This window comes from Artibeus jamaicensis, unplaced genomic scaffold, assembly GCF_021234435.1.
Source record: "Artibeus jamaicensis isolate MK-2021 breed Jamaican fruit bat unplaced genomic scaffold, CSHL_Jam_final contig_468, whole genome shotgun sequence".
Classification (NCBI taxonomy): Eukaryota; Metazoa; Chordata; class Mammalia; order Chiroptera; family Phyllostomidae; genus Artibeus; species Artibeus jamaicensis.
Genome location: NW_026521846.1, coordinates 1,856,462 through 1,873,022, shown reverse-complemented (window position 1 = coordinate 1,873,022; position 16,561 = coordinate 1,856,462). Strand labels below are relative to the sequence as shown.

The window sequence follows — 16,561 nt, the reverse complement described above, 5'->3', positions numbered from 1 at the left end:
TAATTATCACATTAACATTCTCGTGACAAAATCTGAATGTTGAATATTCTATTTATAAAAAGAAGATTAAAGGAAACAAATTTTGGACATGCAGTTTTGGAAAGATCTTTGTTTATTAATCTTTGTTATAATAATCAGCTTATTTTTTTTAGCTAAGCACTTGACTGTAAGATTTACATCCTCAAATTTTCCCTAATGAGCTTTCAGGCATTTCTTCCTCCCCAAGAGAACAGAAATCATAGAATACTATTTAATAAATAGAATAGAATAGAATACATAAATAGAATACTATTTAAAGTTACCCTATTTGGTTATTAGGGAGATAAGAAGTGTTTGTGTTTAAAGTCTCTAAAGCTTAAAATATCACCATTAATTTTTAATATCATACTGTGGGTATCTTAGTATATAATAGTTAAAAATCTTATTTCTTACTAAAACCAAGTACAAGTTTGCTTTAAGCCATTGACACATTGGTACCTTTTCTAAACTTATTGCTGGATTGTAAATAAATGTATAAGGCGGGAAATGGAGAGCAATGTGACAAACTACCTCTTTCTTTGAGATACTGATTTCTAAGGCCTAAAGTGAGAGAATTTTGGATACCAAAGTGAAAATAAATTCTTTATGCTTCCCTTGTTTGTTTACCTTTGTATTTTTCCAAGAGAAATAGTTGAAATGCAAGTTTAACCTCTTTTTCTAGCCAACTCTTATTCTAACACTGATGTGTATTTTTTGTTACTTGGAGAAAAGTTCATTCTTATAGTATTGCAGTTTTGATTCCTCTTGCCTGCCTTTCCTCAGTGTCGTTTCTGGTGTTGGTTCCTGAGATATGATCAGAACAGTTCTTTTTGCATAGTGGTTTGTGATTAATCCAGGTATTCAGGATACTTAATTTTGGCTCTTCTTGAAAAGGAGAAGGAAAAGCATCCCCTAAACATTTTGAATTTAACAACTCATATGTAAAAAAGATGTTGGAAGTTGGTCTTTGGTTTTACCATTGTGTCTTTAAACATATTGTTTAAACATTTAGAATAGAATAAAATCCACTGGGTACAATAATCAGGTCCTGTGGATTATACTGAAACTAAAAGGTCAGTACGTTTGGGTTTGGTACAAGTAGAAGGAATTTCAGATATCAAAATTTTGAAGATAAAATGCCCTGCTTCTTCCTTGAATTGGAATGCTTAGGTAGGAAATGCTTGTCTTAGATTTTATACATAAGTCTGTATATGTATGTATGTATGTGTGTGTGTATATATATACATATATATATATATACATATATATATACATATATTCTATTAATTGCTGTCATAAAATTAGATCGAGTTTCATAGAGAAATTGTCAGTGTGAAGTATGATTCAGAATTAGAAGGAAAAAATTGAGTTATTTTCCTTAGATTATTTTATTTAGGACTAAAAGAAAAATTGCTCTAACAATCTTTAATGTAAGTGAGAACAAAATTTTTTTATATACGATAATAGTTAAACTCAACATTGTATTATTCTCTTTCACCCTTTGCTTTAAGTTTTATTACATGGGTAATGTGTTTTTATTTCTTGCTAAAGCAATGTTTTTTCTCTAGTAAGTAATGTTTTATGTTCTCTTCATTATCATTATTATTGGTAAGAAGTCTGCAGTTAATCAAAGAAGTACATTTTTCTAACAGTATTGCTGATTTAAGAATTTAAGAGTAGCCCGATGTTATTCCTACTTTAATTTAATAAATGCCATTTGGTGCCTCTGCTTTTGAAATTGCTGAACTAATTATTGCATTCCTTGTCTGTATTTTTTGTTTCCTCTGTCAGCCAATACCGCTCCTGAAACAGAAGATGAATCATTCCATCACAATGTCGCAAGATCAGATTGCCAGTCTTTTAGCTAATGCTTTCTTCTGCACATTTCCACGTCGAAATGCTAAGATGAAATCCGAATATTCTAGTTACCCAGACATTAACTTCAATCGGTATGTTTTCTGAAAACATCTCTTTAACAATGAAATGGAAAGGGAAGGAAAGAACTAATAATATTTATGGAGTAATTTGCCTAGGCCAAACATTTTATGTGTACTCACCTAATTTATTCCTTACAATACAGTGAGTTGACTGGTATTCTTGCCATTTTGCAGGCAAGATAAGGAAAGTTTGTAGAACTTGATTAGGATACAGGAGCCAGTAAAATGCAGATCTGAGGTTTAATCTCAGGTCTGTCTTATTCCATGGTCCATAATCTTTCTACCCTGTCAGAATGTCCTCCCCCTCTTGAGTGTCCTGGATTCTTTATTCCTCCTCAGTGTGATTATTCACAAGAACGTTTATTGTACATTATATTCTTTGTATGCTGAAAAACTGTTAGAGCTGAAGTGCAAGTCCTCCTTTTTGTGAAATCTGCGTTTAAAGTCATGAGTCTATCTTAGGAGACTTGCAAAACATTTCTGTTAGGATGAAAAGCAAAAATGAAAGTAGACTTTGACTTTTTATAGATATGACTAATTTGTTAATGTGTTATTTTTAAGTGGAAGACAAAAATGTTTATATTATTTGCATACAGTGATACATTGTGAAGGTGTTGATCAGGTTTTAAATTCTAACCATTTTCCAAAGTGATTACTTTCTCTATCATCTACATAAACTATGTGAATTCTTCTTTGCAAATGAATATTACATTTTTTTTCTTTCCCCCACTCTTTACTACCAATAACACAACCCTCCTTCTTGGGAAAACTTCTATATTTTTCCTTTTTACCTGAGAATTATTTTGGCATCTGTAGAGAGAATGTACGCTTTCTTCCCTAATATCAGGGGCCACCTTCAGGAAATTGTTACAATATATGATCCTCTTTCCCAGTGTGCTGCGTCTTCTTCCACTACCTCCCTCCAATCCCCATCTCTTGTCTCTGAGGGTGTGGGCAAGTTCAGAGGAAGCAGTGCCATCAAGGAGCAGAGTCACGCTCTTGTGTGTTGTTCTGTTTTGTCTTCAAAGTTGAATGGTGCATTAATGCCACTTACTTTAGTTGACCTTTTTAATAGTCTTAAAAACTTTTTATTTTCAATTAATTTTAAACATGTAAAAAGTTGCAAATATAGTACTCAGAATTCCTGTATACAACTAACTCTGCTTCCCCTAGTGTTAATATTACTGTGTTAACCATAGTAAAATGATCAAAATGAGGTAGGACCAGTATTGTTATAACTACAGATCTAATTTGAATTATAGCAGCTTTTCTGGTGTATTTTTCTGTCCCAAGACCCTCCCAATTTGCACATTGTATTTAGTTTTATTTTCTCCTTCACTCTGTTCCTTAGTTTTTCTTTTTCTTTTATGACTTTAACACTGTCAAAGACTACGATTCAGTTATTTTGTAGAATGCCCCTCTGATTGGGTGTGGCTAACATTTTTGTACAAATGGAATGAGGATCATACATTTTGGCAGAAATACCACAGAACTGATGTTGTGTCCTTCTCAGTGCATTCTCAGTGGGTTCAGGATGGGGACGTGTCCATTACTCCATGATGTTGACGTGACCACCACTATTACTGGTGATCATCTGCCTAAGGTGGTATCTGCTTGGCTTTCCACTTTACAGTTACTGACTTTTCCTTTTAGGTTAATAAATATCTTGGAGGAGATATATGGGTACTATGCAAACATTTTGCCTCACATTTCCCCCACTAATTTTAGCATCCACTGGTGGATCTTATCTGCAACAGTTATTACTGAGTGTTTGCCTATTGTGATTTTTAATTCCATCTTCCTGCATTTATTAATGGGAACTATAAAGAAGAGCTATCCCTTTCCCTTCTCTCCTATATTTTTTTTGTGTGTGTGAAATGTGAGAAAAGCTTTTTTTAAAAATATATTTTATTGATTATACTATTACAGTTGTCCCATCTCCCCCCTTATTCCCCTCTGCCCTGCACACCCACTCCCACCTTCATTCCCCACTTTCATTCATGTCCATGGGTCATATATATAAGTTATTTGGCTTCTACATTTTCTTTTTTTTACTTTTTGTTATTTTTGTACCCATTTTATTTATTTATTTTTTAAATATATTTTATTAATTATGCCATTACAGTTGTTCTATTTCCCCCTTCATTCCCCTCCACCCTGCACACCCCTCCCCCACCATTCCCCCTTTAGTTTATAACCACGTATCTCAAGTTCTTTAGATTCTATATTTCCCATTCTATTCTTGCCCTTCCCCCTATCTGTTTTCTACCTACCTTCTATGCTACTTATTTTCTGTACCTTCTCCCCCCTTCTCCTTCTCCACTCCCCTGTTGCTAACCCTCCATGTGATCTTCATTTCTATGGTTCTGCTCCTGATCTAGTTGTCCTCTTAGTTTGTTTTTGTTTTATGTGTGGTTCTTAATAACTGTGAGTTTGCTGTCCTTTCACTGTTCATCTTTTTTATCTTCTTTTTCTTAGGTAAGTCCCTTTAACATTTTCTATAATAAGGGCTTGGTGATGATGAACTCCTTTGATCTTATCTGAGAAGCACTTTATCTGTCCTTCCATTCTAAATGAAAGTTTTGCTGGATAGAGCAATCTTGGTTGTAGGTCTTTGGATTTCATGACTTGGAATACTTCTTTCCAGCCCCTTCTTGCCTGGAAGGTCTCTTTTGAGAAATCCACTGACAATCTGAAGGGAATTCCTTTGTAGGTGACTGTCCCCTTATCTCTTGCTGCTTCTAGGATTCTCTCCTTCATTTGAATCTTGGCTAATGTAATGATGATGTGCCTTGGTGTGTTTCTTCTTGGGTCCAACTTCTTTGGGACTCTGTGAGCTTCCCAGATTTCCTGGAAGTCTATTTCTTTTGGCAGATTGGGGAAATTCTCCTTTATTATTTGTTCAAATAAGTTTTCCACTCATGGCTGTTCCTCTTCCCCTTCTAGTACCCCTATAATTCAGATGTTGGAACGTTTAAAGATGTCCTGGAGGTTCCTAAGCTTCTCCTCATTTTTTTGAATTATTTTTTCTTCATCCTTTTCGATTTGGTCATTTTCTTCCTCTTTCTGGTCCACTCCTTTGATTTGAGTCCCAGTTTCCTTTCCATTACTATTGGTTTCCTGTGCATTTCCATTCATTTCAATTAGTTTAGCCTTCATATGTTCCTCTAATTTGTGACTAAAATCAACCAGTTCTGTGAGACCCTGATCACTAATGTTTTGAACTGTGCATGTGAAAGTTTGGCCATTTCTTCATTGCTTAGATTTATCCTCTCTGGGGCTCTGAGTTGTTCTTGAGCCATGTTGTGATCTGTTCGTGCCTGTTACTTACAAGGAGGTGTTCACCAGGGTGGGGCCGCCCAGGTTGCTGGTTTGTGATGCTGTATGTGGGGGCAGGTGAGAGAGAGGCCCCCCAGGTTGCTGTTTTGTGATGCTGTATGTGGGGGCGGGGTCAGAGAGGGACAATGGTGGTCCCCTCTGCCACTTTCCACTACTGGGGCCTGCACAGTCTGTCTCACCGCTTTGGTCCTTCACCAGATGATCTACGCTCAAATGTGTGACTGTGGTCAGTCCTCAGTGAATCCACTGCCTTGCGCCTTAGTGGGTCCGCCCACTATTCCACACCTGGGATCCTCCTACGGCTGCCGGTGTGCCTGGGTTGCACGCCGGGGTCGGTCTGGTGGATCTTTCATGCCTGACCCTGCTCTGCTGCCGGCTCTGCCGCTTGTACCAGTTTGGCTGAAGGGTTTGTTGTTGTCAGACTTCCGTGTAGTTCAATTTTCTGTGGTTTGGCTGCGTTTTTGTTGCTAAAACTTTGTTTTTAAACTTGGTTGTGGGAGGAGGCACAGTGCTTCCACCTATGCCTCCATCTTGGCGGAAGTCCTAAAAAAAATGGCTTCTACATTTTCTATACTATTCTTAACCTCCCCCTATCTTCTACCTACCATTTATGCTACTTATCCTCTGTACCTTTTACCCCTCACTCCCCACCCACTCGCCCACTGATAACCCTCCATGTGATTTCCATTTCTGTGATTCTGTTTCTGTTCTAGTTGTTTGCTTAGTTTTTGTTTTTGTTTAGGTTTAGTTGTTAATAGCTGTGAGTTTGTTGTTATTTTTACTTTTCATATTTTTTCTTCTTTTTCTTAGATAAGTCCCTTTAACATTTCATATAATAAGGGCTGGGTGATGAACTCCTTTAACTTAACCTTATCTGGGAAGCACTTTATCTGCCCTTCCATTCTAAATGATAGCTTTGCTGTATAAAGTAATCTTGGATGTAGGTCCTTGTCTTTCATGACTTGGAATACTTCTTTCCAGCCCCTTCTTGCCTGTAAGGTTTCTTTTGAGAAATCAGCTGACAGTCTTATGGTCACTCCTTTGTAGGTAACTGTCTCCTTTTCTCTTGCTGCTTTTAAGATTCTCTCCTTATCTATACTCTTGGGTAATATAATTATAATGTGCCTTGGTGTGTTCCTCCTTGGGTCCAACTTGTTTGGGACTCTCTGAGCTTCCTGGACTTCCTGGAAGTCTATTTCCTTTCCCAGATTAGGGAAGTTCTCCTTCATTATGTTTTCAAATAAGTTTTCAATTTCTTGGTCTTCCTTTTCTTCTGGCACCTGTGTGATTTGTATGTTGGAACAGTTAAAGATGTTCTGGAGGTTTCTAAGCCTCTCCTCATTTTTTTGAATTCTTGTTTTTTCATTCTGTTCTGGTTAAATGTTTCTTCCTTCTGGTCTACACTGTTGATTTGAGTGCCAGTTTCCTTCCTGTCACTGTTGGTTCCCTTTGCATTTTCCTTTATTTCACTTAGCATAGCCTTCATTTCTTCATCTAATTTGTGACCACATTCAAGCAATTCTGTGAGCCACCTGATGACCAATGTATTGAACTGTGCAGCTGATAGGTTGGGCTATGTCCTCACTGCTTAGTTGTATTTTTTCCTGGAGCTTTTATTTTTTTCTTTTATTTGGGCCATTTATTTTTTTGTCTCAGTGTGTGTTAGGTAGTAAGAGGCAGAGCCTTAGGTGTTCACCAGGTTGAGGCAACCCACTTAGAGTTTTGTGGTACTGTACATGGGGGAGGGGTCTGAGAAGGAACAATCCTGCTTGTTCAGCTTTCTGCTGGCTTTCAGTCACTTCCTCTGCTACCCCAATCAAATTGGGCCATTCTGGTGCCGATTCTCCAGTGGGTGGGTTTGTGTAAGTTCTAGGACCCTGTGCGTCTCTCCAGTGAACTCTTCTGTGAGGCTAGGAGTTTCTTCCACTGCCGCCTCAACCCCCACAGGTATTTTCATCAGAGGTTTGACACTTTGTTTCCCTACACTAGAACTCTGCGTAGCATGGTCAGTTTCACTCCTCAGGTGTCCCTCCTGGTTTATCTCCTTGTCAATGTGGGACCACCCAGTCTGAAATCCACTGCCTCACAGGGGTTCTCCAGCCTCTGCCTTGTCTACCCTGGTCTGCCAGCTGCTGCCTTGTGGCAAGTCCTTTCTGTCTAGCTACCTGTCTGTGCCCCTCCTACTGGTCTGGATACATGTTTCTTTAACTCCTTTGTTGTCACACTTCCATACAGTTTGATTTTCTGTCAGTTCTGGTTGTTTTTTATTTTTAAATTTGTTGTTGTCCTTCTTTTGGTTGTGCAAGGCACAGTGGGTCTACCTACACCTCCATCTTAGCCGGAAGTCTTTCCTATATTTTTTCATATTAATATCAGATTGGACTTATGAATATTTATGAGTTAGAATTTAACATTGTCATTTATTTTACTCCTCAAATTGTTGTAGCTTTGGCTATTAGGGCTCTTTCATGTTGACTTCTGTGTTCTTTCACCAAGCCTCAATCTTTGTTTTGAGCATTTCTTACTTTCTGGCATCACAGGATGTTCCAGGCTTATATTTTCAATGGCTGAACTCTGGAATCAATCATTTTTTCAAGAATGTCTGGTTTCTTTTATTGGAGAATGTAGTATTTGGAACTAAGAGCTGGGCAATAAGTGTGCACGTGCTACTCGAATATCATTGTTTCTAATATCACTTTTATGTGGGCAGAATTTCTGACAACTGCACAAAGAAGTTAAAATGGATTCACAGTGACATGGAATGTTAGCCCCAAAGGCACTACTCTTAGCTTCTTGAAATTTAGAAAGTGTCTCTCTATTAAGATGTTAAAAGTTCTAGGATTCAGCTAGTTAGTACTTATTACAAAATTTTATTGAAACTAAGCCATAGACACTTTAGTGCAGCTTATTGCATTTTGTTTTATTTATGTGTTTGGCAAATGAAAGAGATACTGCAGTTATTTGGTTCGCAGGCCCACACTCAATCCACTGAGCTACACCAGCCAGGGCTTAAGAATGCTTTTAAACTTTGCAGTTCGATTCCCAGTCAGGGAACATGCCTGGGTTACAGGCCAGTTCCCAGCAAGGGACTTATGAGAGGCAACCATACACTGATATTTCTCTCTTTCCCTTCGTCTCTAAAGATAGATAAATAACATCTTTAAAAAAAATAAAATGTTAAAAAAATGCTTTTAAGCTAATATTTCTTGGATTATATTTTAAGGCTATCAGACATTAAAATATAAATGAAAATGTCTGTTAGCATGTATAGTTACTCTCCATTATCAACACCAAGGAGGAATGGGACAATGAACAATGAAAAATAATATGATCTGTGTAAAAGAATGTCTTTAAAATTTCAACAAGATGGTATGCATTTTATGTCATATCTGCTTTGTTTGTGTAAATACCAGTTGTCAGAGGCATGTTTTTAACCTTTTTTCCCAAAGCAGTACATTAGCTAAGTTTGTTTCAAGAGAATACCATTTAGTCATTTAGTTTATTCAGATATACAGTGAACAATTACAATATTTTCCACAGTGTGTTAAGTGCCTTGGGATTACAAGGGAAGGGACAAGCTAATTTCTCACTTCTGTGCCTTTCTGTCCTCCATATGGCTTTGACTCATTCTTCAAGCCTTAGTTCACACATCACTGTTTCTAATAGCTCTCTGATCCTGCCAGGATAGGTTTCCTACTCCTCTGGGTTCCTATGATCGCCTGTGTGTACCTCTGGTGATACAAAGGAGAGGTGCACAGCATCAAGACAACACTATATTAGTGGAAGATATAATTTAATAAATGAAACTTTTCTGGGGGAAATAACTTTTGAACTAAGTATGAAAGAGTGAGTAGGAATTTATACCAGAGAGGAGAGGTGATTGTATTTTGGGAAGAGGGAACAACATGTATTGTACAAAGGCACTGTGGCGAGAAGGATACCACAGGCCCAGGGACTAGTATGGGGGGAGGGGGAGGCAAAAGGACAGACTGGAGAGTAAATGAATCAAGGTTGTTTTGACTAGTGTGGGAACTCAGTGGAGAGGGGCCAGAGTACAATAAGCTTACCTACTTGGGGAAGCTATTGTAGTGCACTAGGAAAGAATGCTAGCTGGGATAATGTGGTGGCAGTGGAGCTGTAGAGACTTTGTTTTTTAAAGATTTTATTTATTGATTTTTGGAGAGGGGGAAGGGATGGAGAAAGAAAGGGAGAGAAACATTGATGTGTGAGAGATACATTGATCTTATTTTATCCATCCCTTTTGTTGCTGATACATTGATCGGTTGCCTCTTCTACACCCCCATCCAGGGACCTGGCCCACAACCCAGGCATGTTCCGTGACTAGGAACCAAACCGGCAACCCTTTGGTTTGCGGGTGGGAGCTCAATCCATTGAACTACACCAGCCACGGTTGTTTTCTCTACTTTTCTTACTGTACTACCTACCTGTTTTGTTATCACTGCCTGTTTAATCCTTTCAGTGGGGTGGGAATCTCATCCATCCCTTTTCTTGTTTTCATTCTCTCATGAATTGTAGGCCTTCAATAAATTCTTGTGGAGTGAATGAAAATAAATTTGAAGATCAAACATTCGAGATATCAAATGACTGGTTAGTGGCTGAATGCTAGGACTGTAACTTAAATACCTCATCCTCAGTCTTTTACTTTTCAAACTGTATCTTATAAATTAGGAGGTGTTTTATTTTTAAGTTACAGGTAATTAATTAATAGTCTTTTTTATGTCTTTGGTTTTTAGGCTAGGACTGAATGAAAACAAAGAGCATCGGTATCTGCTGTTGCAGTTGTGTATAGAATCTGTTAAATGAATTTTTTTGCCTATTTGAAAAAATTATTAAGTATTTATTTATATAATTAGATTCACTCACTTGTAGTTACAGGCTTTGCATCTCTTATAGGTTTTCTTTTTTAGTACAGAAAAGGGAATGGTCAAAATTTATATGTAAGAAGTGGAAATTTCATGTTATAGAAATATAATTATTGGGGACTTCCACCAAGATGGAGGCATAGGTGGATATCCATGTCTTCTCACACAACCAAGTTTAGAGACAACTAAATATTAGCAACAGAAAACACAGCCAGAACACAGAAAATTGAACTTTTCGGAAGTCTGTTAACAACAAATTCTTCAGTCTGACCAGTAAGGGGCGAAACCAGCAGCTGGTAGAACGGGGTTGCACAGGAAAACTCGGTCAGAGGGACTCAGGCGCGCAGAATCCAGGCGTAGGGTTGGACCTAGTGAGCGACCGAGCGAGCGACCAAGCGAGCGACCACCCAAGCGAGCGACTGCGGGGAAACAGCAAGGGAGCAGGGCCGCGGGTTGACTATGGTCACGAAATGCGAGGATAGACAAGCGAGGGAGTAGGCGATTGGACTAGGACCCAGTGGGTCCCCTTGGCGAGCGTCAGGGAGGGCGCCGCCATTTCCCTGCTCTGACCCCACCTCCACATACAGCATCATAACCCAGCGACTCTGAGTGGCCCGGCCGTGGTGAACCACGTAAGGCTCTGCTCCTCACCCTGCGGCAAGAAACAGCAGAGGGGGGCCGCCATTTCCCCGCTCTGACCACGCCCCCACATGCAGCGTCACAACCCAGCGACCTGGGAGTCCAAGGCACCGCTTCTCACACTTAAAGGGCCAGAACAGACCAAAAATGTCGCAAGTTCTCAAAGTCCCAGAGCCCATAGATCTAAGCGATGAAGAAATAGCAAAACTCTCAGACGCACAGTTTAAAACACTGGTGATCAGGATCCTCACAGAACTGGTTGATTATAGCCACAAATTAGACAAATATATGAAGGCGAAACTAATTGAAATGAATGGACTTGCACAGAAAACCAATAGCAATGAAAAGGAAACTGGGACTCAAATCAATGGAGTGGACCAGAAGAAAGCAAATAATGGCCAAACAGAAAAGAGTGAAGAAGCAAGAATTCAAAGAAATGAGGAGAGTCTTAGGAACCTCCAGGACATCTTTAAACGCTCCAACATCCGAATTATAGGGGTACCAGAAGGGGGAAAGGCACAGCCACCAGTGGAAAACTTATTTGAACAAATAATAAAGGAGAATTTCCCCAATCTGGCAAAGGAAATAGACTTCCAGGAAATCCAGGAAGCTCAGAGAGTACCAAAGACATTGGACCCAAGAAGGAACACACCAAGGCACATCATAATTAAATTAGCCAAGATTAAAATGAAGGAGAGAATCCTAGAAGCAGCAAGAGCTAAGGGGACAGTCACCTACAAAGGAGTCCCCATCAGACTGTCAGCAGATTTCTCAAAAGAGACCTTACAGGCAAGAAGGGGCTGGAAAGAGGTATTCCAAGTCATGAAATCCAAAGACCTACAACCAAGATTGCTCTATCCAGCAAAACTTTCATTTAGAATGGAAGGACAGATAAAGTTCTTCTCAGATAAGATCAAATTCAAGGAGTTCATCATCACCAAGCCCTTATTATATGAAATGTTAAAGGGACTTACCTAAGAAAAAGAAGATAAAAAAGATGAACAGTGAAAGGACAGCAAACTCACAGTTATTAACAACCACACCTAAAACAAAAGCAAACTAAAAGGACAGCTAGATCAGGAGTGGAAACATAGAAATGAAGATCTCAAGGAGGGTTAGCAACAGGGGAGTGGGAGGAGGAGAAGGGGGAAGAAGGTACAGAAAATAAGTAGCATAGACAGTAGATAGAAAATAGATGGGGGGGAGGGTAAGAATAGTATGGGAAATATAGAATCTAAAGAACTTGAGACACATGGTCATAAACTAAAGGGGGAGTAATGGTGGGGATTTGGGTTAGGGTGGAGGGGAATGAAGGGGGGAATAGAACAACTGTAACAGCATAATCAATAAAAAAATTTAAAAAATATATATAATTATTTCTATAAAGAGAATTCCTATATTAATAATATGAATATTATAGACAGTAAGTAGCTTTTTTGTTTATTTGGAATAAATGATCATCCTTAAGATCTGCAGAGATGCTGTAAATTTTTAAAATTCTATCCAAAATTCTGAAGGTAATGCCAGTATTTTTAGGTTTTTTTCTGTCTTTTTGATTTTGGAAAGAAGTTGATCTAGTTAATAATGCTTTAAAATGAGTGTTTCAGCCCTGGTTGGTATAGCTCAGTGGATTGAGCACGGGCCTGCGAACCAGACATTTGTGGTTCGATTCCCAGTCAGGGCACATGCCTGGGTTGCAGGCCAGTTCCCTGTAGGCCAGTTCCCAGCAGGGGATGCACAAAAGGCAACCATACATTGATATTTGTCTCCCTCTCTCCTTTCCCCTCTAAAGATAAATAAATAAAATCTTAAAAATATATTTAAAAAATAAAATAAAATAAAATGAGTGTTTCAGTTGCTCCTTACAATTTGTTTCTGTGGATTGAGTCATCAGCTAGTGAATGTATCTTTTTTTTTTTAATTAATTTTATTTAGTTATTTTTCAAGTACAGTTTTTTGTCTATTTTTCCCATCCCAGCCTCCCCCGCCCCTTGCTCCCCACCTCCCTCCCATTGTGAATGTATCTTGATATTCCCTAAGATAATCCTTTGCTTTCTTAGTTACAAGCTTTCTCAGAAGATGGATTCTTTGACTTAATTGTTGACTTTTTAAATTTGGGGTTTTTTTTTATGAGTTGTGTGTTTTCTTACTAAATTAAGGTTGCATTGGAAAGCCTCTTTTATAACAAAAGTTATTTTTAAAAAGTGTATTATGGCTATTTCCAAACATACCAAAAATAAAGAGAATACTTTAATGAGCCCATATTTTAATCATCTAGCTTTAATACTTAGCAGTATTGTTTTTTACTTTTTTCCACCTATCCAGTACTACTTTTTTTGTTATTTTAAAACAAATTACAAACATTAAGTTTCACTTATTAAGAATTCTTCACAGTTAACTTTAGTCCTATGTTTTGGTTAAGTGTTTATAGCCTCCTTTTCCAAAAAGCTTAAGGTTCTCTTGCGGATAACTATATTATACATTCATCATCAGTAAAACAAGAAAAAGCACAAGAAGGGGAGTGAAAGGTTAAACATGATTAGAATCAGCAGTTGTAGGTTTTAGCAAGGAATAAAAAATTTTAAATAGAATATAACCTCAATTATGTTAAAATATCCGTATCTATTAATATACTTCTGTATTCACATCTCTGCATATAGGTGTGTGGGCACAGAAGTGGATTGACAAGAAAATGAATCAAAATTATGATTACCACTGGGTGATGAGATTTAAAATGTTACTAATCCTTTTTATATTTTTCAAACTTTATAATGAGCATTTATTACTTTTATATAAGAAGAAAAATAGTTGCTTAAGAGGAGAACAAGTCAATCATCAGAAATGGAGCCGAAGACAGCTACTTAAAAACACTGGATAGTCTTTTAATTTGATTTTGAGAGTGGAATACACAAATTTTTTTGAGCCTTTCTTGAACAATTGGAATAGAGTTTATTCCTTTCTGATTTTGGCCCCAAGGACATACTATCATTACCTCTCTTTTATTCTTACTTTCCCATTTAGCATGGAAAAGGAACACAAGGGCCCTCTGAGGGCCGGGTACCTGCACACCTGCCAGCCTTTTTCTCTCAACAATAAGGTGTACCGCACGTTTGGGATGGCTGACAGGTAGTCAGGAAGTCCTGGGAAGTTTGGCTTTGATGCCATTCGGTTTTCTGCCACCAATACCAGAATATATATTAATTTCAAAATATGTTTTAATTTTAAAGCATGTCTATTTTTCAGCTAAACTTCTGACAGCAACACTGGGACTTCTTAGAAACAGCATCATAACCTGGCTGGTGTAGCTCAGTGGATTGAGCACAGGCCTGTGAACCAAAGGATAGCGGTTCGATTCTCAGTCAGGGCACATGCCTAGGTTGCAGGCCAGTTCCCAGTAGGGGACACACGAGAGGCAACCATACATTGATGTTTCTCTCCCTCTCTCCTTGCCTCCCCCTCTAAACATAAATAAATAAAATCTAAAAAAAATTTTTTTTAAAGAAACAGCATTGTTATCTTTTTGATTATGCATGGTCAAATAAAAAAGACTGAGCTCATTGGTTCTGAGTGTCAGTATGTTAGCCTTGGTAGGAAAGAGGCTGAGCCACCTTTCTTCATGAAGGAAATGTGGATCCAAACAATGTGAGCATATTATGTAAATGACTTGGGTTTTTTTTTGTTTTTTTTTTTTTGCTGGCTATTATGTAATGCCTTATCCAGCACAAGTACTTTTGCTTTCCCAGCATTATCTGAATTTGTTTTGCATGAGAGTATGTCTTTATGATATCTAATATTTACTAAGTATTTGTGATTTACCAATCACTATTTTTAATTTAATCCTTGTATTAATCTTATAAATTAGGTATTTTTCTCATTTTTTCAGATGAGGAGATGAAGGCTTAGAGAGCAGTTTACTTCACCAAGTTAATTTATATAATTGGGATTCAAACTCAGGAGGGTATAGGCAGCAGCCTCTAAAAGCTGTATTCCTTAATGGTTCTACTATACAGCCTTTTTTTGTTGAACCACATTAATACTTATACCTCATACCTAGTCAGAGATTAGAACTCTCCTTAGAAATAATTCTTGATCTGTAAAATGAACGATAGCCATTCATCAGTCCAAAGTGGCCATGAGAGATTTAAACTCAAAGTGTCCCAGTAGTATTTTCACCAAATAGATTTTCAGTAGGTCTGTATGTAGTAGGCCTACTCTTGTCTTCCTGGCTGACAGATTTTTTTTTGAGGTGGGGGTAGGGGATCACTAGAACTGAAAATTAATTAAGGCAGGTAAAACCTGTGGTATATACAGTTGTTTTAGGGACTCTTCAACAGCAGGATGTATGCACTTGCCTCTCACTGAGATAGTGTGTTTTAATAAGCCTAAACTAGCAAACAATAGGAAGGAGTATTATACATGATCACTGATACAGTCTTTTGACAGCTGACTTTATTTCTGGGTGTTTCTAGGTGGGGAAGCTTCTATGCTAACGGTTCAGTAAATAACTTGTCAGCAGAACTGGGACTTGAATATTGTCTTCTGTTTAAACTCTGTGCTCTTTCATTATGTCTTGCTTCCTCTCAAGAACAAAATGCTCTGAGTACTCTCCAGAAATAGGAAACAACCAAAAATTCCCTTTTCTATGTCGCTTATGAAATACCAAGTACCTAATTTGGTGAGCCATTTGGTAAGCTGATTATGGAACATGTTGTGTTTTCTCTTTTGTGAGGTTGCTATTTACGATTATTGTTTCTGGCAGTTGGGAGCTATGTGTGTGTGCGTGCTCACATGTGGGTATTTAGTCTCAAAAGAGGTATGACTAGCTACTTGATTGAATAAGAAAAATGGTTAAGAGTATGTGTTGGGAAGCTGACGTCAATAAATTAAATAAGTCTTCCTTTTTAAATTTATTGTTGTGTTCTTCCAGCTCTGCTTAGTTATGTTAAATACCCTTGACCTTTTCCCCTGCTTGCCTTTCAGGGCCTAAATATTCATATAAAGGCTTCCAATGTGATTAGCATTGATGCTTCTGAGATTGCTTAGAAACCAACGGTCAGAGATTAATTGTGGGATGTGGCAGTGGTCAGCCCAGGAGGCTCTTACATCTGTCTCTTCCTTGGATTGAAAATGCTGCTGGGGCCATATGGCAGAGTGTTTCACAGAACACCGAGAATGACTTTCTGGCTGGGTTTGGGATTATCATTTGCTTCCATTTTAACATGTAGGTTATAGTGCTGTGTGTTTGGTTTACTGTATACTAATGGGATTAATTCTTAATCCCATGGGGGGGAGGGTGTGTGTCTAGAGTCCATTTTTGGTAATGTTATCAACATGTCATTCAGGGAAATGTATTATTAAATTTATTTTTCTCTTTATGTGTATGGAAAGAAAAGTATCAGTTCATAAATATTGACTTTGAATGACATATTCCCTTGAAAATAAAAAGTTTTGTTTAAAAGAAACATAAGGTTCCCTGACTAGCTTTTTCTGTTTGCTTTCTTTAATAATCTGTAATTATTCAGTTAAAGGCCAAAATGTCTTGCCTCCACGCAGAAGGGTTATTATGGCCTAGTTTACGTTCATGTTTACATGCCTACCTGCTGACTCAAAATATACCTTCAAATATACATACCCAGAACCTGTAAACCTAAATTAAAAAAAAAAAAACATGGTGTGAGAAGTTAATAAAAATGGATAGTGCTTGATTATTATCAGAAGTCTAATCGTCTCATGAGTCTGTCTCTC

The 16,561-nt window shown here is 37.8% G+C and overlaps 1 protein-coding gene across 2 annotated transcripts in view; it reads left to right on the top strand.

The window, feature by feature from the left end:
- Window positions 1-16,561, top strand: part of PARG (poly(ADP-ribose) glycohydrolase) — a 230,425-nt gene that overhangs the window by 101,384 nt on the left and 112,480 nt on the right. For both annotated transcript variants that reach the window (XM_053667366.1, XM_053667365.1), the window contains exon 9: window positions 1,810-1,967. In XM_053667366.1, coding sequence (XP_053523341.1) covers window positions 1,810-1,967 — 158 coding nt within the window. The remainder of the gene's footprint in view (window positions 1-1,809; window positions 1,968-16,561) is intronic.